Source organism: Alternaria triticimaculans (assembly GCF_023758025.1).
Source record: "Alternaria triticimaculans strain BMP 0046 chromosome Unknown scaffold_12, whole genome shotgun sequence".
Classification (NCBI taxonomy): Eukaryota; Fungi; Ascomycota; class Dothideomycetes; order Pleosporales; family Pleosporaceae; genus Alternaria; species Alternaria triticimaculans.
The window spans coordinates 364,830-390,748 of record NW_026055969.1 but is presented as its reverse complement, the minus strand read 5'-3'; the positions used below and the strand labels follow the sequence as shown (position 1 = coordinate 390,748).

The window sequence follows — 25,919 nt, the reverse complement described above, 5'->3', positions numbered from 1 at the left end:
CCGCTGTTGCAGATCGCTGGGTGTGGTTGCACACTAGATGGGTAAGCATGCCGCCCGGTACTGGCTTGCAGCTTTTCGCGGGTCGCGTCCCGGAGGTTGGTGCGGCCGTTGGGTTGGGCTGGCAGCTCTTCTGGATTAGGGCAGCGGTTTGGTACGGGGTGGGAGAGGGGGTGGCTTTGGTGTTGCGGGGATGCACGAGTCTGTTGTGATGCTGAAAGGAACGTCGCAGCTGCTTGCGCAGTGGCAAGGGTGACTAAGTAGGTTATGCAACTTCTATCGTTGAGGGTGCCGACACGTCTTGCGCATTTGGACTGGAAACTTTACAGGCAGGTGAAACTCTTCTGTAGTAATGTTTTGCTTGGAGCAATATAGAACGGGGTATTAAACACAAAAATGAACACCAACCAGACATCCCACTCACATCGTCCCTCTCATCCTTCCACCAATGTACAATCCCAGCTACTGGCGCAGAGGTCTCACTCATCGTCGCTGTTAGCAATAACGGGTCGTTTTCTCTTCCTGCCAGCACCTGGCCGTGCACCGCCCATCTTCGACTTCTTCTGCTTGACTGCCTGCTTAACCGCCTGCTTGACCGCAACCACCGGCGCCACATCCGACCCCCTCCTACGTGGTCGACCCGGCCCACGACGAGACCTCGTAGATCGACCGGGCGGTTCATCATCCTCAGAGGCCGCTTCAGCCACATTTTGCTCTTCGTCTTCTTGGGTATCTGGCAAGATGAACTCGTCGTCTTCCGCCTCCGTGTCCTGGACGTACAGACTAGTCTGAGTGCTCTGCGACTCAATGACGGGAGGGATATCGGGGATTTCGGGGTCGCTTGCCTCTGCATCCATACCCGTATCTGAACCTGTGGACTCGTTCCTATTAAGCCCTCCGCGCTTGGACTTTCGCACTGCTTTGCGTCCGGGCTTGCTCGTAGCTGCCTTTCGTGCTTGAAGTGTTCCAGAGCGCCTTCTGGTGGCTGGCTCCACGCCGCCCTCTTGCAGCATGGCCTCTTTCCGTTTCGCTGCTTTTGCCTCTCTGGCTTTTGCTGTGGCGGCAAGGATACGTGAGCGGTCCTCGATGGGCTGGCTCAGACTGGTGAGTGACTCCCTTTTCTTCGTCTTTTGCTTGGTCTGTTTGACCGCGACGATCTTGGCATTAGGCTGTTTGAATTGCTCTGTCTTCTCCTTGGGATAGTTGTAGTTGAAGAACAGTTCGGTGCCTGCCTTGATGTCTCTGGTGGCGAAGAGCGCGATGCGAAAGACCGTGTTGCACAGCAAGTTCTTGGGGCCGCAGTTCGTGTACTTGTCGTCGGCATTGTTGATGAAGCGTAGTTTATTACCCATGTATGTCGCATCAACTTCCTGCTCTACATGTTGGTGTTAGCAATCTGATCCGCGTGAGAGCAATATAGAAACTCACTCGAGTTCAAACGAAACAGATACATCGTCTTCTGGTAGTCGTATATCGTCACTCGGCGATCGCCTTCTTTGACCGAGATGGCCTCGCCAGTATATTCACCAATATACTCGCCACTCTTGATGTCCTCGCCCATATAGAGTCCAAAGCCATGCACTTCCGAATGACCGAGCAATGTTTTCCGAGGAACACCCCTCTGTATCGCAACATTACAGCAGGTGCGTTGAACCACTTCATCGTTATAACGATTCACTGGGTCAAGGACTTCAGATGCTCCGCAAGAGCCACAGAGGTCTGCATCGCACTCTCGGTTGAATTTGACGCAGAGACATGTCTGTGTAAGACACACGCGCTTCCCTGACGCTGTTGCACAACTGCAACCAGGATAACGTCGATTGCAAGAGTGAGAGCACTTGCATGTTTTCTCACAATTGATGCCTTCTCTGAAGCACCGGCATTTCGCGTTCTCGCAGCTGCCTTCGTGCTTGCATGGGAAAAAAGGCTTTCTCTTCTCCCAATGTTGCGTTGTATCCTGGTTCAGCCACCAAGTGCTATTAAACTTACCAGGTGGCGGTTTCGCACCTTTGGGGGTAATCATCTCCGTCTCTGAGCAAGACTCGAAAGCACTTGGGTTTGCAGGGAGCTTATAGTTTATGACCTTCTCAATGTCGGAGTCGGAGTCAAAATGTGCGGGCAAGGGGTCGCCGGGTTCGTTCTCATCGTCTGTGTCGTCTCTGCTAAAGTTCGACACACGGCGCGGGGTTTTGTTATTGGAGCCTCGACGACTGGTATCATCAGTCGCCTGTGTAGCGCGCTCTTCGTCTTCTGAGTCCGTCTTCCAGGAATCCTCAGGTACTTGTCTGATCTCGCCATGAAGAAGGCAATCGTGTCTGTCAAGAATGTTAGGATTTCGTCATCAAAACCTACGCGTTGGTACTTACTGATGGCATACTCTGCACATGATCTTTTTGTACGTTGAGTGCTTGGAAGACTGTTCATGTGCAGACTTCTTCCGTATGAGACTCTGTACAGCTTTGGACTGTTGAGCCAGGTACCAGATGCTGAATTCACATTCTTTGAATACCGCTGCAGAAGCTGTTGCCGCAAGTCTCAGAGCACTCGGGATCGGCTCTTCAAGCTGTGCGACAAACTCTTCCCACTTCTTGTTGTTCCGGTCAAACAGAATAGCCTTCTTCGGCTCACCGTCTCTCTCAAACTCCTCAATGTGATATCGTGATCTTTCGAGGAGCTGTGCTTCAAACTGCTTGCTTCCATTCAAAGAGTCGTTGATTCGTACAAGGTCTTCATCCTGGGCCAGTAACCAAAACAGGATATCGTTCCACGTGATGCCTATCTCAGACAGGAATGCTTCGATGGCTTTATCGTAGAACCGGCACTGTTCCTTGCGGAAGTCTAGCGGTCCCTTCTCGTCATGCGTCATCTCGTACATATAAGGAAGCGTATCCAGCAGAACCTCGCGACCACGATAGTCTTCGTCCTGGAAATAGGGTGTTGCGAGTAGTTTTGACTCATTGTCTTTGAGAACGTTGTTCCTCAGACTGACATACTCTTTGAAAGGAGGAATTTTTGGCGCATCACTCTTGTACTTTGTAGTGGGCACGGCTAAGCCTGACTTGACCACTGTATCCTTGGGTTTGGCCTTGATGAATGTTTCCTGACTCATATCCACGAGGCGCTTGGCGTTGGCTCTGTCGAACGGCACTTGTATAGCACGCATGTTCTCAAAGGGGGAAGTCTTCTGAATGTACTTTTCGGGTAGGATTGGCTGTTGTGGACGCTTCTGCTTACGGGACCGGGCGCGTAGGTCTTGTTCTTGAAACGTTCTCTGATTCCGCATCTTCGTCTCCATCAGGTATGCATGTAATTCATGTCGTTCCGCCACATGACGTTTCAAGCACGCTTCTACAGCTGAGCGTGTAGTGACGAGCACATCTGCTTGCAGTGGGGGCTTCTTGCTTGTTCTACCACCACCGTTCTCGACAGGCACCCGAAGGTGTTCGGGTTCGATGGTTGGATGAGTACTGACGACTGTTGCCGGAGCTGGTACATCTGGGATCATAATTTCGGGGACTGGTAATGGCGCTTGAGAGGGCCGGGTCGGCTCTGCTGATGCTTCGACAGGACGCAGGGCAGTAGGGGTGGCAGAACGGGACAGTAAAGGTGTCGAGCTAATGGCACGCCCCGGTGCAGGTTCGCCTGCCTCATCGTGAGGTGGCGGTGGCGGCGATTGTGTCGGCGTTGTGCTGCGTTCCACAGGACTGGCAGCCCTGACGGATTCTTCCTCCGTCTGCGCAGGCGCGCTATCAGCAATGATACTAGTATCTATCGTTGGAGTTTTGCTTTGGCTACGACGTGTTACCACAGGCGACCCGGACCTCGACTTACTCGAGCCCAGGTCGAGAGGCTTGAAGGATAAGTTTGTTACGTCTCGATGATCAGTCGCAGACTGACGCGGTGGTCTGACAGGCAGCTGTGAACCCGAGAACCCATCATCTCTTCGTCTTACTGACTTGATGGCTTTCTGTTTCTGCGGCAGTCTTTGTATTGCTGAAAGGCTTGGCTCGGGCGACTTATTAGGCAAAGGGATAGTCATGCTGCCGCTATCATCATCCGGTGTTGCGTCGTCCGACTCCGGAATTGTATCTTCGCGACTTGAAGAGGCTTGTTCAGGTGGAGTCTCGGAGATATTACTGGTTGGCTGAGCCGATGGATCCACGGCATGGTCCAAGTCGGGTGCGGTACGGTCGGTTGAGGCTCCGACGGCCGACGTCGCACGGTACGTAGGCTGAGGGGAAAGATTCTCATGTCCCAGGATCGCTTGAGTGGTAACGCTCGGTTCTGTACTTGGTGTTGATGCGGCTGACGGCGAGCGGTTCAGCGGCGTGAACTTGGAGACTTCCGCACTTGGTCCCGCTCCTTGTGTGACAGATGGTCGAGGCAGGTAGCGTGGTTGATAGACTGGGTTTGCTGAAGGTCCCCTTAAAAGCTCCGCACTTGGTTCTGTAGCTTGCACCACTGACGAGCTGGGCACAAAGTGTGAGTGATGAGTCGGCGTTATCGAGGGCTCTGAAGGTCCCGAGAATGGCCCCGCTGTTCGTGCGACCGATGATAGAGGTGCATGATGTGAGTTATACGCCGGAGTTGCTAGAGATTCCATGGGGAGAGAGAATATCCGACTCGTTCTCTTAGGAGACTCAGCAGGCTTAGCTCGCTCAGGAAGCACAGCTTCGTGACGCGTAGTAGGCAAAGGAACAAAACCCTGTGGTCCCTGAATTGGGCGCTGATTTACTCTGGTACTTGCGCCTGATTGTGTTGCTTGTCCGGATACTGGCGGTTCGTCTTCATCGATTGAAAGATCAACAATCTCAACAGACTTCGTGGATGACGACGTCCGGTCTCGCGGTTTGTTTGTGAGATTGCTGTCCTTCTTACTACTATCTCCCCCAGACGTATCATTGCTCATGTTTTTCCCGTGTCTTTGTTTCGTTTGTCTCCGTGCGGCGACTTCCTTCCATGCAGCTGCAGCTTGCTGCGCGTCGGAGATCTCCTCAAGCCCATCTTGGTCAAGCGTTTGGCGATGGCGCCGTCGCACTGTAGGCGCAGGAACATAACTAGGTGGGTCGTCATCCAGAGTGAAGGGAGCGTCCAGAGACCCGTCAGGTTTCATTGTTGATAACGCTGATGCGGGCTTGCCAGCGCCAGTCGACAGATTTGCGCTCTTTCAATAAGGTCATGGGAGGCGGGTCCAGATAGAGATGGCAGAAACCGTCGTCATCTGTAGTAGATATCAAGCGGCGTCGAGTGAGTGAGATTGGGGATCGTGTTGTGCCGGCTGTGAGGCTTGATAGGCAAGTTGTGCCCGTCGCGCTAAATCTACGGCAACGCGTCGGCACGTGGCTTGTATTACCCCTGCATTTACCTAAGAGGCAGTGGCGACTATTTAGCCCCACTCGACGCGACCTCCCAGGTAGAATTGCCAACACAAAAGTCAGAGTCAAGGCTCAACGCTCTGTACAGTGGAAGAACAACGCGGGGTGTGCGACAGTAATTATAATGCATTAGCGAGGGGCTTCCCCTCCTGGCCTCAGCCCAGCTCGTCAACAACGACAACATCGTCGGTACATGATCTATCACAAAACAACCCAATCTGCCCTTGGACATCCGACATTGAGCGGGCTCCCGACGCCCCTTCCAAGAAACCGATATACACACGACTAGCCTTGCGCAGTGCAACATGATTATGTCCAACCGAGTACGTAATAACTACAGCGGCGAGCGATATAGAAACGCCATCCCTAATGAAAATGCCCGTTTACGAGTGTACGAATTGCCCTTTGAGCTTCCTACAGTCGCAGTCTACCATTGACCCATCATCATGTCTTGATCCTAGCCAAGAAAGTTTTGCTGCTGTTGCTGTCCGGGCCGTGGAAAGACACTCGTTGTAGGTACCTGATCCAGGCTCATTCCGCCCATCGTCCCTTGGCTACCTGTATTCTGCCAACCTTGGCCCGTTTGCTGGTTGACAAAAGCGCTCTGCCGGAAAGGATTGGTACTGCCTGTAGCGTTTACTGTCAGGCCACCCTGTGGGGATGCGGCGCTCTGCGGCGAGGGCTGCCGTGCAAATGGATTTGTGCCGGTAGGAGTCGGCTGTAAAGGCTGCTGCTGCATCGGAGCAAATGGCGATTCTTGGATGGGTGACATGGAGTAAGGTGGAGAATTGATGGGTGATTGCGACTGCGAGAAACCGGTACTTTGTTTTGCGAATGGGTTCGTGGATGACCGATTGAGCGATCCAGTGCTGGTAGGGCTAGTGAGCATCTTGGGTTCGGCACTGGGCAGCATTGACTGTCGGAATGGGTTTGTTGACGTTTGTTGTGGTTGTAGGGGTTCGGCAATTGTGGGAATCTGCATTTGCTGCTGTTGTGAATAATCAGGCATACCATTCTGTGGTATTGAAGGCATGGTATTCTGTACACCGAACGGTTGAGGCGAATAGCCTCCAAAGCCTGCGCCTGTAAATTGTGACTGGAGCTGAGGTGCCTGCATCTGCGGCGCCTGTGGCTGCTGCATCTGGAATGGATTGGTGCTCTGGCCATTCTGCATAGCAAAGGGCTGTTGCTGCTGTTGAGGAAAGCCTGTCTGTTGTGGAACCTGGAAGCCTGTTTGTTGGGGATACTGCTGCATCATGGGCTGCGTGGCCATTGTTTGTTGGTTGTCCTCGAGTGATGCAAAGAGGTCAATCAAGGGTGCGCTGGAGGAGGGTTTCGAGGCTGCTGCTGGCTGCTGACTGCTCGTATTGTTTGAGGGTGCATTTGCCATGGAAGGCTTCATATCCACGGGTTTGCTAGCGCCATTGGTAGGCTTGCCTCCGTTCTTCTTCGCCTCCTTCTCGGCGATGTACTGTCGTCGGTTGATCTCGAAGTCCTTGTCGTTGAGATATTCTTCCAGGGATGCTGCCAGACTGGTAGGAGCATGCTTGATCTTGGGGATTTCCAGCCTTGTCGAGTGTTCGTGTGCTCTTGCAAGACTAAGGTATTGGACGACTGCTTCAGTCTGCTTGACGAATGTGCGGTATACTGCCAGCGCGCGCGTTGCGTCTGGCTTTGACAGCTCGAAATAGTGCTCTACTTTATCAATACCCTGCAAACCAAGAAGACATGTTGGACTCACCGAGTATGTTGATGGTGCCCTCGTTCATAACATGGAAGAGTACCAACAAATCCATCGTGAGCAATCGGAACGCGGTCATAGTAATCTCGTTTTCTGGTTCGTCGTCGAAGGGCTGGCACTTGAGCAGTGATCTGATCTGGTCCTGCACACTCTCGGCTTCACGAAGAAGGCCTTTTTCCACAGTCAGCCGCTTAAGCCGCCCCTCGCCGCCGCGCACGTAGTCGACTTTGGTGGCGCCATATTCGATCGCACGTCGCAGCAGGTATTCGGAGTAGGTCCGGATATTGTGGCCCTGGGTCTGTACTATTGCACGCAATGTTAGCGCCTGGTGTATGCCTTCTGTTGCAGTCCAAATGCCATCCGTCTCAAGATACAGGGCATTGGGCGACGCGGTTGCTGCCCAATTCGTGCCCGTGTTGTAGCCACATCACCCTGGCTGGGCGGCCCGGAAGTGAATCTCAAGACGTACCCTCTGTAAAATGGTTGATGGCCAGCTTTCTGTGTGGGTTCTGCGCCAGGTATTTGAGCGTGACCTCGGGCTCGCCCTCTCTTATCATGAGATGTACGATGATTAAGCTCTTGAATACGATGGTCCATGTCGAGTCGCGTAGTCGGTTCGTGAGGGCGCGAAAGATCTCAGCGACGCCTGCCTCGCCGGCATGCGTCGCGACGAGGATGTGCTCGACATACTTGGATTTGGGCGCGGCGAGCTGTATCGTGTGTTAGTCCAGCGTGATGGCGCATGGGAAGCAGCCGGAAGGAGCGAGGGCGCATAGCTACCTTGATCTTGGTGCCGCCCTTGACACTCTTCTCGAAGGAGCTGGCCATGACTTCACAGGTGGCTGCCCGGTTGGGCCGCGGGCTCGGTGGTGCCGTGTAGCCGTCGTGCTGGCGGTGGGTGCGGGTGTCGTGGCCGGGTGTCGCAATGGCTCGGGCGGTGCTAGGAGAGCATCACGGCGCGGGTGAAGGATAGGAGTCGTCGCGTTATCAATAGAGGAGAGGGTGGCCCGTAGATTGCAATCCGAGGAGCATGTCCGTTATTGGAGTGGACCGGGGTAGGAGGAGTGAAGCAGGGCGCATGGTGGAGCTTGCGCTTGCGTCGGGCTTGCTGCGAACGATGGATCGGCGGAGGAGCGTCATCGTGTCCCGCCCACGCTCCCCTCCCAAACACTGAAACTTTTCCCTCCACGCCGCCAAACACGCCGCCATGTCTGCCTCACCCCCACCCGAAGAGCGCGAGAAGGCCGACGCCGACGCCCGCGCAAAGGAGCAGGCCGAGCAGGCCGCCCTGCCCTACAAGTGGGACCAGACCATCAAGGACCTCGACATCGCCATCACCATTGATGGCAAGTACAAGGGCAAGGACCTGGACGTCAAGATAACCCGCAACGCGCTCAAGGCCGGCATCAAGGGCCAGGAGCCTTTCATCGACGTTCGTCCTTGCTTGTTGTCCTCCAGCAAAAGCATGAGCTAACGCTTTGTCCAGGGCGAGCTGCCTCATGCCATACGCGTCGACGACTCCACCTGGACACTGACCTCCGTCGGGTCCCAAAAAGAGATCTCCATCCACCTCGACAAAGTGAACCAGATGGAGTGGTGGGCCCACGTCGTTACCACAGCGCCCAAGATCGACACCTCCAAGATCCAGCCCGAGAACAGCAAACTGGGCGACCTCGACGGCGAGACACGCGGCATGGTGGAGAAGATGATGTTTGACCAGAAGCAGAAGGAGCTAGGGAAGCCGACGAGCGACGAGCAGAAGAAGGCGGATATCCTGGAGCAGTTCAAGAAGCAGCACCCTGAGATGGACTTTTCAAATGCGAAAATGGGATGAGGACGATGATCCCTGGAGATGAAGATTTATACCCCAAGAAAAGGTCGTCAAGCAGATAGGCCAAAAGAGATATTACAGGAGTTATTAGCATGCTTTCAGTTCGGTTTCTTGCATGACTTTGCCTTCGTGCCGAGAATGACATTCATGAACTACCTCAACACTACCCTCCTCACGTAACACCCCTCTCCCTACTCCCCTCGTCGTCCCTCCCCGTACTCCCCTCCACAACCGGCACCTCCACGACCAACAACCCCTCGCCCTCCCCACCAAGCTGCGGCAGATTCTGATTCTGACTCGCCCGCCTCGTATGCGCACTCAGATTCAAACTCGGCTGTCTCTGCCTGCGTTTGGGCAACGGCGGCGGCGGCGTCGCGAGCTCACTCGCAGTATGCGCAGCACCAGCACTGCCAGCACTGCTTTTCCTCCGCCGCATCTCCCGAAACACATCTTCCCCGTCGTCGTCATCTCCGCCGCCTCCTGTCCTTGCGTCTTGATCTGGGAAGTGTGCGGCGGGCAAGAGGGAGGCTGTGCCTAGTGCTGTTTTCGGGCTATCGATGAGATCTTCGACTGAGTGTTTGCTGGAGACGGCGGGGGAGCTGGGACCAGGGACGACGGGTTTGCGTTTCGTGAGATTCGCAAATGTGGACGAGGCTGCGGCGGGGATGGCCCACGTTTGTCGTTTTTCGTTCTTGGGGTGCGGTAGAGGTGTGCCTGGGGGAGGGAGGGGTTGGCCTCTGCCCATGGGTTCCGAGTGGGATTTCGTGATGGAAGGATTGGAGTGGAGTTGCGGGCGAGGGTCCAGAGATGACGATGACGATGAGTCGTGGTCTATGCTCGGGCCCTCGGATGTTGGTGGTCTGTTGGTGGTACTGGTGTTGGGCTTTGCGTTCTGCTTGGCTGCGAGCCAGTTCCTGGCTGCTGCTGTGGCAGAGTTGAGGGATTGGTTAATGGTCTGTTTCTTTGTCGCCATGTTGCTTGCTCCTGCTGCTGCGGCGGCGGCTGCGGCAATTTCCTGTGCAGATAACTCCCTCGACTTTGTGCGTGAGTGATCCGTGTTCGGGATTGGTGCGGAGGCAATGCTCGCTGCGTAGACCGAGGCAGCAGAAGTGTCTTCCGACGAGCTGTCTGATGATTCTGTCGTTTGGCGTGCGTTGCCAGGTCGCATTGGCGACTGCATCGGCGATGCGACAGGAAGCGACTTGACACTTGTAGGCGTCATGGTGCGGTCGTTTGACATCTCAGCAGAAGCATTCGACGAGTCAATCTTCACTTGAGCCACGGATGATGACGACCGCATTGCGCGGGGTCTTATTGACGCCGAGGATGACTTGTGGTCTGTCGACGTAGAAACACCTGCGCCAACTTCTTCTGAATCAACACTTGAGGCGATGGAGAAGTGCGCACTTGCCGCATCAGCCTTTTCATCAAGTTTCTCAGCGTCCGAGATCGCACTCTCCAGTGTGGCTTCGTCTTGCTTGATCTTGTCTGCGTCTTCCTCATCGTCCTTTGCGCTATCCTCCCAGATCCCTCCTCTTATGACCTGTGCGATAGTGTCGGTAAACGGCATGTCATCCCAGTTGGGCAACACCAATGTTTCGTTCACTACTTCCCGAATGCGATTCTCGATGGCCCGCAGCACAACGCCATATGTGATCTGACGCGAACTGACGATTGGCTCGAGCGAGAACTCCATCTTCGGGGGCGTCTCAAAGGTCATCCAGAGTCTATTGCTAGGCGGGGGCTTGACTCTGATGAGAATATGTCCATCAAGCCTCTTCAACACGGCAGCCAACACAAGTGTCACCTCGCGGGCTTTGAATCGAGTGCCCAAGTCGATTCGTACGGTAGCTGATATCTCGATGCGGAAGCTTCCCTTGTAGCTAACATCCGCCTCCACAACGAGATCGCCGTCGACAGTCAGCTCTTTGAGCTTGGGGTTCGTGATGAAGGGCGGCGAGGTACCCATGTCGACCTTGCGCAGCTGTACGCTGCTGATGATGGCAGGCTTGGGCACGCGGGCTATTTTCTTATTGATCTTACTCGCGATAAAGTCTTTAATTTGCGAGGTCTTGTATAGAGCGAGAAACACTCTGCCAATTAGCGCATTGATCCAGCGAGTATGCAGGTTCTCCTCCGAAGCATGCAGTTGCTGGACTAGCTTGACGAGATCAGGTGTATCGAACTTGAGCGGAACGGACGACGAGCCTGTATCGGTGGGGTCTTTCTGGTTCTCTTGCGCGTGCAGCATTGCGTGGTAGAAATCCTCCTTCTCGGAACAGTTGTCTGAGAAGAGATAGAAGCCTTTCGCTTCGACATTGCTGTTGGTGTCCACCTGCTGAACCAATCGAATACCTGTATCTGTAAGCACTAGGAAAACATGACAGAGGCTTGAATCTTAGCATACAGTTCCTCTTGATCCAAAGCTCGCCCTCTGGTATGCGTTCCCCGCCCCCATATATGTCTACTTTGTAATGTGCAAGCGATATAACGTGGCGTACTTCGAGCTGATCTTCATTGTCGTACAGCATAAGGTGTCCAAGTCTGGTCTGGGGTTAGTTCGACTTCGTGTACTCAAGATGTATAGACATACCGCAGGACAACGTAGAAGACGTTCCGGGCCTTCTTGTTCTTCGCGTTTGATGCTTCTATCGTGGGACTCGCGTTCTTGTTCCTGTCAAAGATGCTCCTGTACATAGACTGGTACACACTCGGGCTCTCCACAGCTACTACAGCGCCGGCCGGCGTCGTTCGATCCGGAGGTTTGCCGTTGACGCCGCCTGGCACATACTCCCGGCACACCGCAAAGTATCCAGCGCAGGCATCTGGCTCGTGGGTCCTTCCCTTCAGCTTCTCCAGTATCTCGTCATCTATTCCCACTCCGACTTGTACGTTGTCGTTGTTCTTCCCGTTTGCGGACGTGTCCGACTTCCTGCGCTGTTCTGGAGTTGCCCCGTCGCCTGCAGTGCTGATGTTGTGGTTGTCTTGTTCCGTGGCTCTGGTTCCCAAGAACCATGCGGCTACGAGTACAGCGGGCAGGAGCGTCAACCCTCCGACGAGGTAGCCCCATAGGAATATCTTGAATACGGCTCCATACCCCCAGTCCCCACTCATCTTGGGTTACGTGTTATGCGGTGTTGTAGACCATCCCTCGCCATGTACATGTGCGTTGAGCGGATCGACGTTCGATTGTAGAAGGTGGTCGGTTCTGTATATGTGTCGGGGCGTTTGGTTGAAGAGTGGTCGGTTGGCACGGCGCGTCGAAGCAAGTAATGTAGCGAGTGATGCTAGCGCTGGTCGAAGGGTCCGGGTGCCGGTCGTGTACGTCGCGCGAATGTTTGGTCAGAGAAATAAGGCAGTCAGATGTTAGGCAGCGAGGTGTTCTCGAGTACTACTTGGCTTGGACTTGGTCAGGGTCAGTGGCTCGACGCGAACTAGAGCTATGGTAGGGGCGGGGCCGGAGTTAACGCTCCACGTGTGAGGTGCACGTCGTTGATCGGCGCTAAAGCATTGTCCCGCGCTGCTATGACGGCATCTTCGACATTTCACCAACACGATTTGAAGAGAAGGGAAATCACTCAAACTTTAAGGAAATAACGTTTCTTCCAACTCACTACCCTTTTCCAATTGCCAAAAAGTAAGTGCTCCGGTTGGAAATGCATTTACGATACGAAAGTAAACCAACAACGTCGGGAATCATCTCATCTAACCCCATGCTCTAAGCCGTGTACACGCTATCTCTTGGATAACAGCTTATCGAACAGCAGCCAAACACAAGACTTTTGCGTCCTCACCAGCATGGCAACCACGGAATCACAATCCTACAATCCAGACATTCCCTCGGACCCTGTTACCAAAACCACGGACACAATCCATGTCGAACTCACCCCGCACGACCTAAACACCCTGTCAGCAACCAAATTCGTCCGATCACCATCAGCAGGCGCAACAGTCTTATTCATAGGCACAACACGCGACTCTTTCAACAACGAGCCAGTTTCGTCTTTAGCCTACACTTCGTACGCCCCTCTTGCCATTTCAACCCTGTTCAAGATCGCTACTTCTATCCTCACAAAACACGCGTGCACCAAGATCGCAATCATTCACAAGCTGGGTGAATGCCCGATTGGGGAAGAGAGTATTGTTATTGCGGTTTCGGCACCGCACCGGCAAGCAGCCTGGAGAGCGGGTGAGGAGGCATTGGAAGAGACAAAGGACAAAGCCGAGATATGGAAGCTAGAGAGGTTTGAAGGCGGGGAGGGAGTTTGGAGGGCGAATAGGGATGGGCAAAAAGGTGTCAAGGTAGAGGATGGCGCGAAGTAGGGGTGGGGAGAACGCCAAAGTAAACGAGGATTTGCAAGATGGTCGCCGGATGTGGAAGTTTGCTGAGCTCCCAGGTTCCTCGACGTAGATATACTGCAGTGTGACATGCTGAACGGTATATGTCCAGTTCGTGACATAAGACCGATTTTGGGGATCAACTTTGAGGCGAAGCATGTTTAGTGCCAAGGCTATGAAGCGCAGTGAAAAGTGGGCTTTGTAAGCTTATGCTGCGTATGTATAGTAAAAACGCCTTGCATAGAGGACTATTGTACTATTCCTCATTTCGAGCTTACGACGTATGTCGTGAAGATGGGTATAATTTAAGTCGCTGGCTGTGTATGCCGCATTGGGACTTCGCTAGACATTTGCACTTATATCTTCGTTTGCAGCTACGTTGCTGGTTCGATCTAGTCTAGAAGAGATGCCATTGGCAGAAAGACCCTAACCACTAGTGCGGCTCTGAATATCAACGTGATGTCAGACCACACTGCATCTAGATAGTATGTGTCCCAAGGCCGTGTTGTAGCTGCCCATCACAACCCGTTTTTGGCTGAGACATGAATGAGACTGGACATTGTCGCGGTGAGACGCCGATCATAGACATTGCACTCAGCTTATGTTGTGGGACCCTTCCGGGTAGCCGTTCCAACTAACTTTGGAACGTACCGGAAAGCATAGCGAACTAGTTCAATGCTCGAAGCTTTCCCCAGAATTGTCAACCGCGTGCCTCTGATGCAATCGATCGGAGGACAACGCCGTCGTTCTCAACATTCTGATGAGGCGTTCTGCACATGGTGCATTAGCATCAGGTAGCCTACATAATCTACGACACGTCGACAGTGTTGAGGGTCTCGACTTGACATAGAGGCGGGGTTGTACCGGTGGGCGCAGAATGATGTGCCTCGATTGCAAATGTCGCTCCGATGAGGCACTCCGAGCGCGCCGTGCTTGTGCTACCGTGCGCAGCTACTGGGCACTCAGCCTTCCTGTTGTATACACTAATCTTACAGTCGTACTTGTACACGTCAACGGTCGTTATTGGTTCTTGTCAGAACCGTCCTTCTCGTCTTCCTCTATTATTCGCATCTGGCCGGATGCTGCTATCATCTCGCTGATGGTATTGGGTACATCATCCTCGGACTGGTATATCCGATCGTAGTTCAGGCGGCCTCGTAGAACTGCGCGAGCTTCTCTCAGATTGGCAATATCAAAGGTCCACATTGCGCCACCGAGCGCCATGATGCCAACACTGGCGCAGTTCATCGTGGCCAGGTTCAGAGCCTGGCAGGCATCTGAGAAGGGACTGAAGTATTCGTGCGGGTTCGTGTTCGCTTCGTAAAACTTTGGCATGACACGGAGCTGCCGCCTCCATACCGCCTTGCGCGTTATTGCGGTCGAGGCCAGTAAGCAGGCGCTTCCGAGGAAGTATATCGAAAGCTGGCGTAATGATCGTGAAGACGTAATGGGCGTTCCTTCGTATGTGCTTTCAGCCGGCCGTGGAGGGGGGTTGACCGGCGCTGCCGTTGGACGGGACATCATTCGCAAGATCGGAATCTTCTGGACAGCTTCCATAAACCTCTCGAGCCGTACTGCAAGTATTCTGGGGTAATTTGTCGGGTGACTGCAGGACTAGCGTTGCATGCCGAATTCGTTGCGGACGTTGCGGACCCCCGAGCGTGTCTCTGCTGACAGAGGAGGGGAATGTGGGCTTGCCGAGAGTCGTACAGTCGAGGCGGCGTCGTGGAAATACCCGGAGCGAGTGTGTTATTAGCCAAAGGCGTGGCGTGAGAAGGCAATGGCCGGGCAGACATCTTCGTCAGCCCGTCACAGAAAAGTTGCGATGCAAGCCGGCGTCGGTGGGTCTCGGGCCGTGCGCCCAGATTCCCCACAATGGCTGAACCCCTCTTCACCCACCGCATCAATGCCCTGTCATGTACAAACAAGCTTTCGCCATGCCAAAGTGCTCGATCAGACGCGCATATTGCGAATGACGCCTTCAAGCAAGAGCTGCTGATTGCTCCAGCCGCACCTCCCTCGTATTGCCCATCTTTCCCCTCACTAAAACCGGGCGAGAAGAAGATTCGATATCAACCTGCAGTATGCAGTGATCACCGTCAGGTACACCCGACGACTAACTATTAGTTCCCGATCAACACACTCAGCTTACGCTTCCCCGGCTTTTTGCCACCTCAGATGTTTCCGGGTTCCTGGGACTCTTGCTTGGAACCACCAGGGTACCCGGTGGACAAACGTGCGTGACGTACAGCACGTTGATTCGACACGTGCTTCGATGTACAGGTCCTGGATACACAGCTGAGCATCATTTCGTGCTTCCAAGTCATAGAGATGCTCGTCAGCTATCCGGGTCGTTGGTACCGACGATTTACGTTTCTCGGTCATCATCAAGTCCATGAGAGAAACACACTTGCCAAGTGCACTTCCAGTTCTCTTCTCCACACCAGAACATCCGGTTGGTTCATAGTCTACTCCCCCACTCATCGCTTTTCATGGCTTGCGTACACATACTAGATGCATTCCCTTCATTAGTCATTAGACTGGTGCACTCGTGGATACTGGTAGCGTGGCAACTGCATGCATGCATGCTTCCATGGGACGACTTGATCTGGACCCGCATCGACATGCTTGACCTATTTTTGTCATTTGATACTCTACCTGCTGTACTAGGCCCGCGGTGTATCTTCTTCTAAGCCATCGTGCGAGATGTGCAAGGTACTACGGATCGCTTTGTCGATCATCCGGGCCACCAGAGAACGACTCTGCCTCGTTTCTCCGCACAGGATGACTACGATGCGTTGGTTTTGTGTATGTTGAGAAGCTAGGCTCGAGTATAAAGTAACCCTATAGTCGCGCTTTGAAAGCATCATCAGCCTTCACAGTCTGCAACAGTCTAGTTGATACTCCTTCGCTACAAGTCGAAATCTGTCGTCAATTGCTTTACCTTCACTCTCGATCACTCAAGTCTTTAGCCCAGGATGCTCTTCAAGAACCTATTCGCGCTCGCTGCTTCAGCTTCTCTCGCTGCTGCTTTCCCCGGTTACTCCGCAGTGCCTCCCAAGTCTTCTTCCAGCGCATACGTGCCTCCTCCAAAGACTTCGTCTGCGCCTCCTCCCAAAGAGACAACAATCTGCACTCCGTGTAAGTGTTTACGTGTAGCTTCCTGGGATCTTGGATTGACTTTTCTCAGCCACATACGTCAGCTCCAGCGTCGGGGAGGGAAAGACGACCTATTTGTCTACCAAGACTGTGGTCATTCCTGTCACCACTGTTACTGAGAAGCTCTCGACCGTCACAGCACCTTACCCATACACCACTACCGGCACCAGCACCAAGACGGTCACACAGCTCACCACCTATCTGACCACCAAGACCTACTCGACTGTGACTACCATCTACAACACCAAGGTAGAGAGCGAAGTCAAGTCTGCTACCAAGGTTGAGACCGTGCCAGTTGTGTAAGTATACGACCGCGATTGCTCGTGGTGATCTCCTGGCTAACACGCATACAGCTCCACCGGAACTTCCTACAAGACCAGCGTCTCCACTGCTAAGGAGACCATCACAAGCTCAAAGACCACCGGCTCTGTCGTCACGGAGACTGCAAAGAAGCCAACCACGTACATCACCACTGGCACCACCACGATTTGCACAACGTCCAAGGGTGGCTATGGCGACGGCTACTAAGCCTTGATCTTTCGCGCAAGAAGGAAACTAGCAATACAGCTAGCAGGACCGATGAACTCGACTGATTGCGACGCAAGCTCCAACTGCGGTACACTCCTTGTGCAGGGACTATGTTTTGAGCGCGTTGATTCACGACCCATTTCGATTCTTGAGTCACTCCTTAGACTACCATCTTACCCAGCGATAGAGCTGCATCCATAACAATGAACATATTTTGGCAAAAGAGAGAGAGCAAAGACACAAATTGCAAACTTCTAACTTCGATGATGTCAAAGCTCTAAAGCTGTAGTATCTTGAAATGAGGCCAGATGGTGAACCCCAAATCACGTACAAGTCCGCTCATATAGCCAACGGATAAATCGCAGCAAATCGCCTCATACATTATCCCCATCCTCACTGTAAATCCAGCCCTCAATATCTCGACCTATGCTGCGGTCGCTCAGGACCCTGCATCATAGCCAAACGCGCAGGGTTCATGCCAAACGTAGCGGCCTCCGAGGGTTCGTCTGCTGCAGCAGCCTCCTCTCCAGTCTCGGCGTCATCGCCGTCCTTCTTGCCCGACTTGGCCTCCTTCTTCGCCTTGCGCTCGCTCTGCTTCATTTCGAGTTCCGTCTTCTTGACGCGGTCGCGGGCACGCTCGTCGTGGAGCTTCTCGTTCTTGGCGGAGATTTTGGACTTGCGGGCTTCGCTGTTGCCGCCGCCTCCTGCGCTGTTGGGGGGTGTTAGTGTGTGTTCTCGTTTTGTACTTGAAATGGGGTCCGGTTGGATGGGGGCCAGCGATGCGCGTAGACAACCCAGATTATTGAAATCTTACCTCAGCTCCACGTTGATCTTCCTTCCCTCCTTCTTCTTGGGGTCAGCGAAGAGAGAGTGGTGGTACTTCTTCAAGCATGTCACCATACGGTCGTAGCGGTCGAATTCAATGAAGCAGGTGCCCATGAACTTCTCAGTGCCCTTGTATGTACGGAGACGGATGTCGGTGGGCTTGATCTTTTCGAAATGCTTCTCGATTTGCTCTTTCGTAGCACTGTAGGGAAGGTTGCCTAGAATTGTCCGTTAGATGGCTATGATAGATCGGGATGTGCACAGGACGTACCGACGAAGACGATGAAGCGGCCCTTGTTAGCCTCGACTGCGGCTTGGGCTTCCTCTCCCTCTACCTCGACTTCGGCGCCACCCTCAACGTCTACATCTACGTCTTCTGCAGAGGCATCACCGTTGGTCTCGGCCTTGGGCTCTTCAGTAGAGGTTTCGCCATTCGTCTCTGCTTCTGCCGCCTTCTTTGCCTTCTTCTCTTTTTTCTCCTTCTTCTCCTTCTTGTCTTTCTTCTTTTCCTTCTTAGCAGCCTTGGAGTCAGAGTCTGCGCCGTTTGTCTCTGCTGGTGTGTCCTCAGCTACGCCGTTCTGTTCCTCAGCCGCATCTTCCATAGGTGTGTCCTCAGATGCGGCAGCGTCTTTGCTCTTCTTCGACTTCTTGTCCTTCTTCTCTTTCTTAGACTTCTTTTCCTTCTTCGCAGGCGCGTCTTCGCTGGCATCGGGCATTGGCTCGTCATCGTTAACGCTGATGAAGTTCTCCGAGTTCTTCATCTCATCGATAAGATCAGCCTCTTGCGCATCCTCAGGGACATCCGCATCCTTGGACTTCTTGGACTTTTTGGACTTCTTTTCCTTCTTCTCCTTCTTTGCGTCTTCTAAGGCGTCCTCGACAGCCGACGTGTTGACATTGTCCTTGGACTTCTTAGACTTCTTATCCTTCTTGTCTTTCTTTTCCTTCTTCACCTCGGTCGCTTCGACTGCAGGCGCATCTTGGACATTGTCGGTCTTTTTAGATTTTTTGGACTTCTTCGGCGCATCCTCTGCTGCCTCGACGTCGCGCTTGCGCTTCTTCTCGGGGGTGTCAACTTTAGATTTGGACATGGTGGGCGCGCAAAAATGGTGTAGATCTGTAGGAGCGTCGCGAAACGAGAATGGAGATCCTGAACTTTTTCTGCCGGGCGGTCGCGCAAGATTGTCTTGGCGCGTGAACTACGGCATCGATGCACCCCTCAAGCGACAGAATTGCAGTCGCAAAGCATCATGCGGCCCCCGGCGCATCGAGCAAAGCTCCCACACGGCTCGCTGAGGCCCCCGACATCGCGTACCTCTGACCGCCCATGTCCACGCCAGTTCTCGAACAAACATCCCCGCCAATTCCTCGTCGCGCACCAGGGCTCGCCCCGGCCACAGCTACCGTTCCTATATCCCTCGGGCCAGCACCTCTCCAATGGCCAACTGCAACGTCTGTTCTCCATTAGCGCCAATCACAAGAAATTCATAAAGGAGACGGCGAAATTGAGTGTGCGATATAGCATCCTCATCTTTCTCCTCTCATCATGCGTCAGTATCGCAAGTCTGGGGATATTGAGCGAGCAGCAAGAGCGGGCCTTTCCGTCGCCGCATGAGTGGAGTCTGATTACAAGATTCAGGTTCCGGAGAGGAAAGTGGTGGCAGGTGCCCGAAAACAACGAGGAAGAGGGTTTCCCCAACTGGGCGCGCGTCTACTCAGAGCTGGAGTATGCGCTGAACCGATTGGAACACCCGAGCAAGGATGGCGCGGGTTTATCTGACCAGGAAGAGGGAGGGATTATGGTGCCTGGCGTAGGCAAGGCAGGCTTCGATCTGACGGCCAAGAGCGAGGAGTGGCGACAAGGGTACTACGAAGTCTTGATGGGCATGGGTAATGCTGCAGAGAGGTTAGATGGATGGGTGACGGACAAGTGGAGGAGAAACGTGTGGGCGCCAGAATTCATTCAATCGCCCTCGAATCCACGACCGAAAGCTGTTCTTCCCGGCATGCCCGAACCACCAGATGAGGAGCATCGCTTTCCCGCGGCGGAAGCACCAGAGACATTCTACCTCAAGGTTATCACCTCTAAGGGGTTTACAACATATCAACGGCTGTCAGCTGCGTTGAGCTACGCCGACTGGCTCAACTTCAGAAAGCTCCCCGACTCGGCGGAGGAAATGTATAGATGGGCACTTGACATTGCCATTGCAGGCCTACCCACACCCGAGCCTTCGACAGTCATCGACCGAGACCGTGCCATTCTGTCGTCTACGGCACCTAAGGAAGCAGTAACACCAAACATCCTCTACGCGGCGACAAACCTGGCTACTTTTCTGGCGGAACAACGAAGAGTCTCGTCCGCACTCCCAATCTTCGTCTCGCTGCTCCGTGCTCGTATCGAAGCCCAGGAGGCGCATATTCCTGCGGTCCAGGCACAAAAGGACTCTACCCTCATCGGTACTCTGTTCAGCTTGCTGCGTGAACCCGACTATCCAGAGGTGCCACCCTCAGGTGACGAACCACTCCTCCGCAAAGAAAGCGACCGCTGCGAAGAAGCCGCCTTGAAGAACTATATCGGCGAGATCCTTTTCGCGACAGCCGGCAACTCATCTAGTCAACGCCAACAGGGCCTCTCATGGGTGCGCGATGGTGTCTCTACCTCCAAGCTCGCGCAATCGCTCGAACCCATACGCGCCAACGACGACCTCCGCAAGAAGTGCGAAAAGTGCGAGGAGGTCGGTCTCGAATCGTGGGGGAAGATCATGACTTACCTGGCTGCTGAGGCCCGCGAGAAGCGGGATCAGGCGAAGAGCGGAGGTCTGAAGGGGCTGGTGTGGAAGGTCAAGGGCACCAAGGCCCTGGATGAGGACGTGGAGAATCTAGAAGGTGAAGAAGAGGGCGTCATTCTTCGGCTCAACAAGCTCAGAAGCAAAATGCTCAAGGAGGAGTATGAGGAGATGGATCGCAAGTTTGCGCGAACCTTTGTATTCTAGCAACTGCCTGTAGGATATGATCCATGGAGCTGTACAACACCTACGCCTGCGTGGTTTTGCCAAGCGCGACCGGCAATTACCCAAGACCCTCTCACAGCCCCTGCATCAGTTCTGCCAGTGCAAGCTATCGCATGTGCATACTCAACATCACCATGTTTCAGACGTGGATCACTTTAGCCTTCACCCTATCAATGTCGGCACATCCCTCTGGCGCGGATCGCCACATCCGGCTCGCTATCAGGGCCCTAGCGATCGAGAACCAATCATCCAAGCCACACCCGCTGTCAATTCCAACCGAACCGAACGCTTGCTTTTGGTCACCCATCAAATGTGTTCGCACGTGTGCCGGCCTCCCCGACTATTGGCGTGGGCAGCTGATTATTGCTTGGGGACACAGGCGAATTAGTACGAGTATGTCTGCCATGCATAGACGGTATGTCGCTAGCGCATGGGGTTTGGTGGAGGAGAATGGGTGGGTAAACCGTTCGTCTGATGCGGATGTGAAGGGGGTGACTCGGTAGTCAGCTGGGCGTAGGCGTTTGTATAAGAGAAGCAGTGATTCAGCAGTTGGTTTCCTCTTGTGCGCAAACCGACACAGATCCCCTTCACAACCACTGCTTTCGTTATATATCGAAAGACGACACGATGGCTTTCAGACCACTTGTTGCGCTGGCTACAATGGCCGTATCTTTGGTCAGCTGCGCGCCACTCGCACTCAACGAAAGGCAGGCGCCAGATGGCGTTCCCGATTATGTACTCAAATATGGTACGCAGTGATACTCGATCTTGCTTCGCTGTCTGTAATTGTACATCGAATTCGACTAACTGCTCTTTAGCGCCCATCGTCTACCTTCACTCACAGGATGCCTATTATCCCACCGATATACAAACATTCCTGAATCATACGACTCCGCGAGTGGATTTCAACGAGGTTTCTGGTCCTTCAAAGCCCCTAACAACTTCCAACCTCGATCAGATGGGCAGCGATGTCTGGCTCACTTCCAACGACGACGTGACCAAAGATCCCACATGGATCAAGGGCACAAAACCCAACGAGCAGGGCAAGACCGAAGGAGCGACCACGGCGGCCATTATCGTGAACGACAAGGGCAACGGCAACGTTGATGCTTTCTACATGTACTTCTACGCCTACAACTACGGCGGCGAGGTACTAGGGTGGAGCAAATTGAACTTTGGTACGTTTTTCCCCCATCCATACCAGGACACTATTCAGTACTAACACTCCAACAAGGCAACCACGTAGGCGACTGGGAACACGTAATGGTCCGCTTCTCAAACGGTTCTCCCGAGGCAATCTGGTACTCTCAGCACGCGAACGGCCAAGCCTTCCGCTACAGCACCGTCGAGAAGACCGGCGACAGACCCATCGCATACTCCTCTAAAGGCTCGCATGCAAACTACGCCATCTCCGGAACCCACGACCACACCATCCCCAACCTCAATCTTCCCGGTGGCGTCTTGGAAGACTACACAGACAGGGGTGTGATGTGGGATCCTCTCCTATCGGCAAACTTCTACAAATTCGACGCCGGAAAGTCCGCTTTCTCGGCTTATGATGGTCAGGCGCCGACGGCGTGGCTGAACTTCAAGGGCAGATGGGGCGATGAGGAGTATCCCGAGAGTGATCCGAGACAAGTCAAGCTATTTGGTCAGGCTAAGTTCTCGGGTGGACCGACTGGACCTGTGGACAAGCAGTTGAACAGGGAGAAGATCTGTCCGGATAACGGTCAGCTTTGCATTCTCAGGAGTATCCTCGTGCCGAGGAGTAGGGGTACGGATGAAGTTGCGCAGGATGGCGATGTTATCATGGAATGATGAGTACGAGGCGGTGATTTCACGAATTTATCGACTACTTTCACGTAATATATAATGATATTGGCTTCAACAGAGCAGATACTTCGTTCTCCTCGCTGCAACACAAGTATAATCAAGTTCCCCAGAGCCATTGAGGCTGTACCGCCCTCTTCTGTGTGCCCTGGGCCCAATAGATCGCCCCTGATCTAGTATAACGCCGTACAAAAAACTTAGGGGTATCATGATAACGACTGACTGGAAACTCAAGTTCCAAAACGAATGATCCGCCGAACCTTGGAAACACCCGGAATGACAGTAAGCTACACGCAACCCAAGAATAGAGAACCATTAATAAAATAAGAAATGATGATACAAAACGTCAAGGCACGATGACTCGAAACACAGTGAGCTGACGCGAGCCACGTAGCACTGTTGAAACGCCACAGTAGTACGACGACGTGGAGAAACATTGATGCATCACCAGGGCTCTGGATGACGCTGAGCTCTGCCTTCTTCAGTGGCTTGGCCATTCGACACCTCAGCGTGACGTACACGGACGTCGTGCTTGTGGAAATCATCTAGCGCGATCTCAGTACCAGAGTCCTGCGTGTCGCGAGAGCTCGTCATCGTTTCCTTGCGATAGGCATCTCGTCGCAGATGATGTTGTAATGGGCTGCCAGTCAGCTTGGATTTGACCGTACCCCAAGCTCTTCTGCACTCGGCGCGGGTTGTGAAGATGTAGATTGTGGCGTTCCAGGCTCCTTGAAGAGGCAAGACGATTGCGGAGATGATGTTGAGAGCGAAGCTTGAGCGGTTTCTGTGCGTGAATTGGTACATGCGGTTGATGCTGCTGGGTAGCCAGACGACAAGCAAGGCTACGAACATGAGGAAGGCGACTTGGAAGTATGCCATTGCTGCAGCATGACCTTCTGCGGTCCGCTTAGCGACGGGACGCGTTGTCAATAATGTAGTTGGGGTTGCCGAGGTTTCTGCAGGGCTTGTCGCAATGACGGTCGCCCTGTACCCATTCCGACCTCTCGTACCGTTGTGTGGATGTCGCTGCGCTTCAACATCCTCGATCTGTATCCTAGACGTGCGAGCAGCATTCAAGGCTGGTAGTGCTTCAGTCGTCGTATCGTCGTGTTTGCTCGGCGTGGAAAGCAAACGGGTGCTCGAAAATGAATTGATGGAGCTTTGATCCGGCTCGGGAGAGACACAGCGTGAGATAGCGTCCTCCGGCTGGACGTCGCATTTGATTTGTGTCGTCACCACGATGTTGTTTGCACCCACGAAAGGATGCGGGGTAGTGTTCTCGGTAGCAGCAGTGAAGGAGTTTCTGGCTAGATATTGGTGCGAGCTTCGAGAAACGGAGCGCAGTTCGGCCCTCTTCCTCCAGATCCGATAGCCGGTGATGATGTAGATGCTGATAGTCGTAGTGATAACAATCCTGGCGCAATTAGTCGTGCGCTTGGCTTGACGAGGATTGGACTTACCAGGTAGGAGCGTAGAAGAATGCGATCCGCATCCACTCGACGTCAGACGATACCCAGCACCAAAGAGTTGCTGATCCAATAATCTCGTTTCCCGTTCTACCCAAGATGAAGTAGACGAGGACTGGTAAAGCTGGGATCCCATAACTACAAGCGACATACCACTTCTCCAAATGGCGAAGTTGCTGGGCATCGTATCCATAGAAAAACACCAGGAATACATTCGTAGCCATCGATAAACAGAAGAGCGCATCTGTGATCAAGAACCATTGGATCATGAGACCCTGGAACTCGCAGAGACCGGACGGGGGTTCAGAATCCTTTGGTAAGACTGCAATCGACATCAAAGTCGCGATGTTCGTCAAGATGTTCCCGAATGTCGCGAAGAATACCAGACGGTTAATTGCTGCGCTATATCAGCTCTTGTAACGCATCGAAGCAAGTCAACGTACGTTTTCTGAAGAAGGGGAAACACACGAAAGTAGTGATGATAATTGTTGAGCCTATGACGGAAAGTCCGGACGCCGCTCTCGTGGCGATGACAAGCGCAAAGTCTTTGTGGGGTGATAGTGGCGTAGGCATGTCTGGAAGTCGTCGAGACAGCGTGTTGTGCTTTGCAGAGAAGGAAGTGTGCGCCAAGGTTGGCTTAATCTGGTGCGTTTCTAGCGTGTGAGTGATACTGAAAGTATTTCCCGGATTCACTCGAGTGCGACTAATCGTGTTTGGTAGTTATTTGATCCCGCCGACCGCCGCAGTACTTGTGAAATATCCCGGAGAGCGCCACAGTATCGGCCCTGCAATGACGACGAACGACTTCGCCGACGAGATGCACAGTTTAGGCGAGGAGCCATGCGCAAACAGCCAGTATAGTCGATATAAGGGCCAACAAGGGTGGCCGTGGTCGAGTGTGGAGGATAACCGGTATGAACGGGATGAAAGACCTTCGAATCTGGAAGCGGATCGACTGACAACGCAGGATAACGTGATCGAGACAAATAATATTGACTTCCCAGCTAGGAGGACGGACTCTCCGCCTGTAAGAATGTAGATTGCTTCGTAGATTTGGTGTACAACGCGCTTACGAACGCAACGAAACCCTTACGCACAACGTCGTACAGGGTCCGCAAGAGGAAAGGAAAAATGCAAGAAATGAACTTGAGCCACTATGTCGGTTCGTAAGTCGGTCTCCCGGCGAATGAAGTTTTGTGCACGGCAGTAGCGTGGTAAATCTGCTCCACAGGGTGGGCACAAGAGGTACGGGAATGGTCAAAAATAGCGTGAAGTAGATAAAGATAATGCACAACTCAATCCTTCCCTACGTTCGAGTAGCTGGTATATAGCTTACTACTGTCTCGAGCTTTGCGGAGGGCATGGTTGCCGTAAGCCATTGCTGCTTTTGGTAACAACTGCTGCGTACTGGCTTTCTCGAGAAAAGAACCCTGTATGGTGGCGCGCAGGCTGTTTGCAGTCCACAAAGCTGAGGCCAGAGAATCGATAGCAGAAAAATGATACCAATAGAGGTCTGCGATCTGGGAGGCACGCCGTCGAGACCACGACGTGGGACGTGCCAAGCCAGCCCGTCATCTTCCCCGCAGCTCCACTTTCATCTCATTCGGCAGTCTTTACCACTGCACGTCCTCGTCCTCTAAAACTGCGGTCGCGCCTGCACCCTCTACCCTAGAACAAAGAGCCTTCTACTTCAGCTAGCTAGATGCGTACGGTATGCACAGGCTGGACATGTAAGATTCAGATACATCGGATCACCTCACGGCTACGGCACAGCCTCGGATGCTACGGCATCGGCAATGTGCAGTCTCACAAAGACCC

At 53.4% G+C, this 25,919-nt stretch overlaps 11 protein-coding genes across 11 annotated transcripts; 5 read left to right on the top strand and 6 right to left on the bottom strand.

Moving 5' to 3' along the window:
- Nucleotides 1-476: 476 nt before the first annotated feature.
- J4E78_007658 (uncharacterized protein) lies at nucleotides 477-4,164 on the bottom strand (the record flags this gene model as incomplete). The annotated part of the gene is made up of 6 exons (XM_049368263.1): nucleotides 477-1,372; nucleotides 1,426-1,578; nucleotides 1,987-2,312; nucleotides 2,364-3,730; nucleotides 3,950-4,133; nucleotides 4,160-4,164. 6 exons carry the CDS (start codon nucleotides 4,162-4,164, stop codon nucleotides 477-479), a joined length of 2,931 nt encoding a protein of 976 aa, XP_049219917.1.
- A 1,665-nt stretch (nucleotides 4,165-5,829) lies between these two features.
- J4E78_007657 (uncharacterized protein) lies at nucleotides 5,830-7,941 on the bottom strand (the record flags this gene model as incomplete). The annotated part of the gene is made up of 4 exons (XM_049368262.1): nucleotides 5,830-7,067; nucleotides 7,114-7,416; nucleotides 7,583-7,823; nucleotides 7,894-7,941. 4 exons carry the CDS (start codon nucleotides 7,939-7,941, stop codon nucleotides 5,830-5,832), a joined length of 1,830 nt encoding a protein of 609 aa, XP_049219916.1.
- A 379-nt stretch (nucleotides 7,942-8,320) lies between these two features.
- Nucleotides 8,321-8,947, top strand: J4E78_007656 (uncharacterized protein; the record flags this gene model as incomplete). The annotated part of the gene is made up of 2 exons (XM_049368261.1): nucleotides 8,321-8,545; nucleotides 8,600-8,947. The coding sequence occupies 2 exons, from the start codon at nucleotides 8,321-8,323 to the stop codon at nucleotides 8,945-8,947; spliced, it is 573 nt and encodes a 190-aa protein (XP_049219915.1).
- A 169-nt stretch (nucleotides 8,948-9,116) lies between these two features.
- On the bottom strand, nucleotides 9,117-12,058 carry J4E78_007655 (uncharacterized protein; the record flags this gene model as incomplete). The annotated part of the gene is made up of 3 exons (XM_049368260.1): nucleotides 9,117-11,299; nucleotides 11,352-11,488; nucleotides 11,538-12,058. The coding sequence occupies 3 exons, from the start codon at nucleotides 12,056-12,058 to the stop codon at nucleotides 9,117-9,119; spliced, it is 2,841 nt and encodes a 946-aa protein (XP_049219914.1).
- Nucleotides 12,059-12,742: 684 nt separating this feature from the next.
- On the top strand, nucleotides 12,743-13,267 carry J4E78_007654 (uncharacterized protein; the record flags this gene model as incomplete). Its single annotated transcript, XM_049368259.1, has 1 exon — nucleotides 12,743-13,267. The coding sequence occupies one exon, from the start codon at nucleotides 12,743-12,745 to the stop codon at nucleotides 13,265-13,267; it is 525 nt and encodes a 174-aa protein (XP_049219913.1).
- Nucleotides 13,268-14,302: 1,035 nt separating this feature from the next.
- J4E78_007653 (uncharacterized protein) lies at nucleotides 14,303-14,806 on the bottom strand (the record flags this gene model as incomplete). The annotated part of the gene is made up of 1 exon (XM_049368258.1): nucleotides 14,303-14,806. The coding sequence occupies one exon, from the start codon at nucleotides 14,804-14,806 to the stop codon at nucleotides 14,303-14,305; it is 504 nt and encodes a 167-aa protein (XP_049219912.1).
- Nucleotides 14,807-16,260: 1,454 nt separating this feature from the next.
- Nucleotides 16,261-16,969, top strand: J4E78_007652 (uncharacterized protein; the record flags this gene model as incomplete). The annotated part of the gene is made up of 3 exons (XM_049368257.1): nucleotides 16,261-16,423; nucleotides 16,473-16,740; nucleotides 16,795-16,969. 3 exons carry the CDS (start codon nucleotides 16,261-16,263, stop codon nucleotides 16,967-16,969), a joined length of 606 nt encoding a protein of 201 aa, XP_049219911.1.
- Nucleotides 16,970-17,380: 411 nt separating this feature from the next.
- Nucleotides 17,381-18,885, bottom strand: J4E78_007651 (uncharacterized protein; the record flags this gene model as incomplete). Its single annotated transcript, XM_049368256.1, has 3 exons — nucleotides 17,381-17,678; nucleotides 17,784-18,012; nucleotides 18,066-18,885. The coding sequence occupies 3 exons, from the start codon at nucleotides 18,883-18,885 to the stop codon at nucleotides 17,381-17,383; spliced, it is 1,347 nt and encodes a 448-aa protein (XP_049219910.1).
- A 159-nt stretch (nucleotides 18,886-19,044) lies between these two features.
- J4E78_007650 (uncharacterized protein) lies at nucleotides 19,045-20,787 on the top strand (the record flags this gene model as incomplete). The annotated part of the gene is made up of 1 exon (XM_049368255.1): nucleotides 19,045-20,787. One exon carries the CDS (start codon nucleotides 19,045-19,047, stop codon nucleotides 20,785-20,787), a length of 1,743 nt encoding a protein of 580 aa, XP_049219909.1.
- A 645-nt stretch (nucleotides 20,788-21,432) lies between these two features.
- On the top strand, nucleotides 21,433-22,623 carry J4E78_007649 (uncharacterized protein; the record flags this gene model as incomplete). The annotated part of the gene is made up of 3 exons (XM_049368254.1): nucleotides 21,433-21,553; nucleotides 21,624-21,983; nucleotides 22,040-22,623. The coding sequence occupies 3 exons, from the start codon at nucleotides 21,433-21,435 to the stop codon at nucleotides 22,621-22,623; spliced, it is 1,065 nt and encodes a 354-aa protein (XP_049219908.1).
- Nucleotides 22,624-23,079: 456 nt separating this feature from the next.
- Nucleotides 23,080-24,436, bottom strand: J4E78_007648 (uncharacterized protein; the record flags this gene model as incomplete). The annotated part of the gene is made up of 2 exons (XM_049368253.1): nucleotides 23,080-24,025; nucleotides 24,255-24,436. The coding sequence occupies 2 exons, from the start codon at nucleotides 24,434-24,436 to the stop codon at nucleotides 23,080-23,082; spliced, it is 1,128 nt and encodes a 375-aa protein (XP_049219907.1).
- Nucleotides 24,437-25,919: the final 1,483 nt, after the last annotated feature.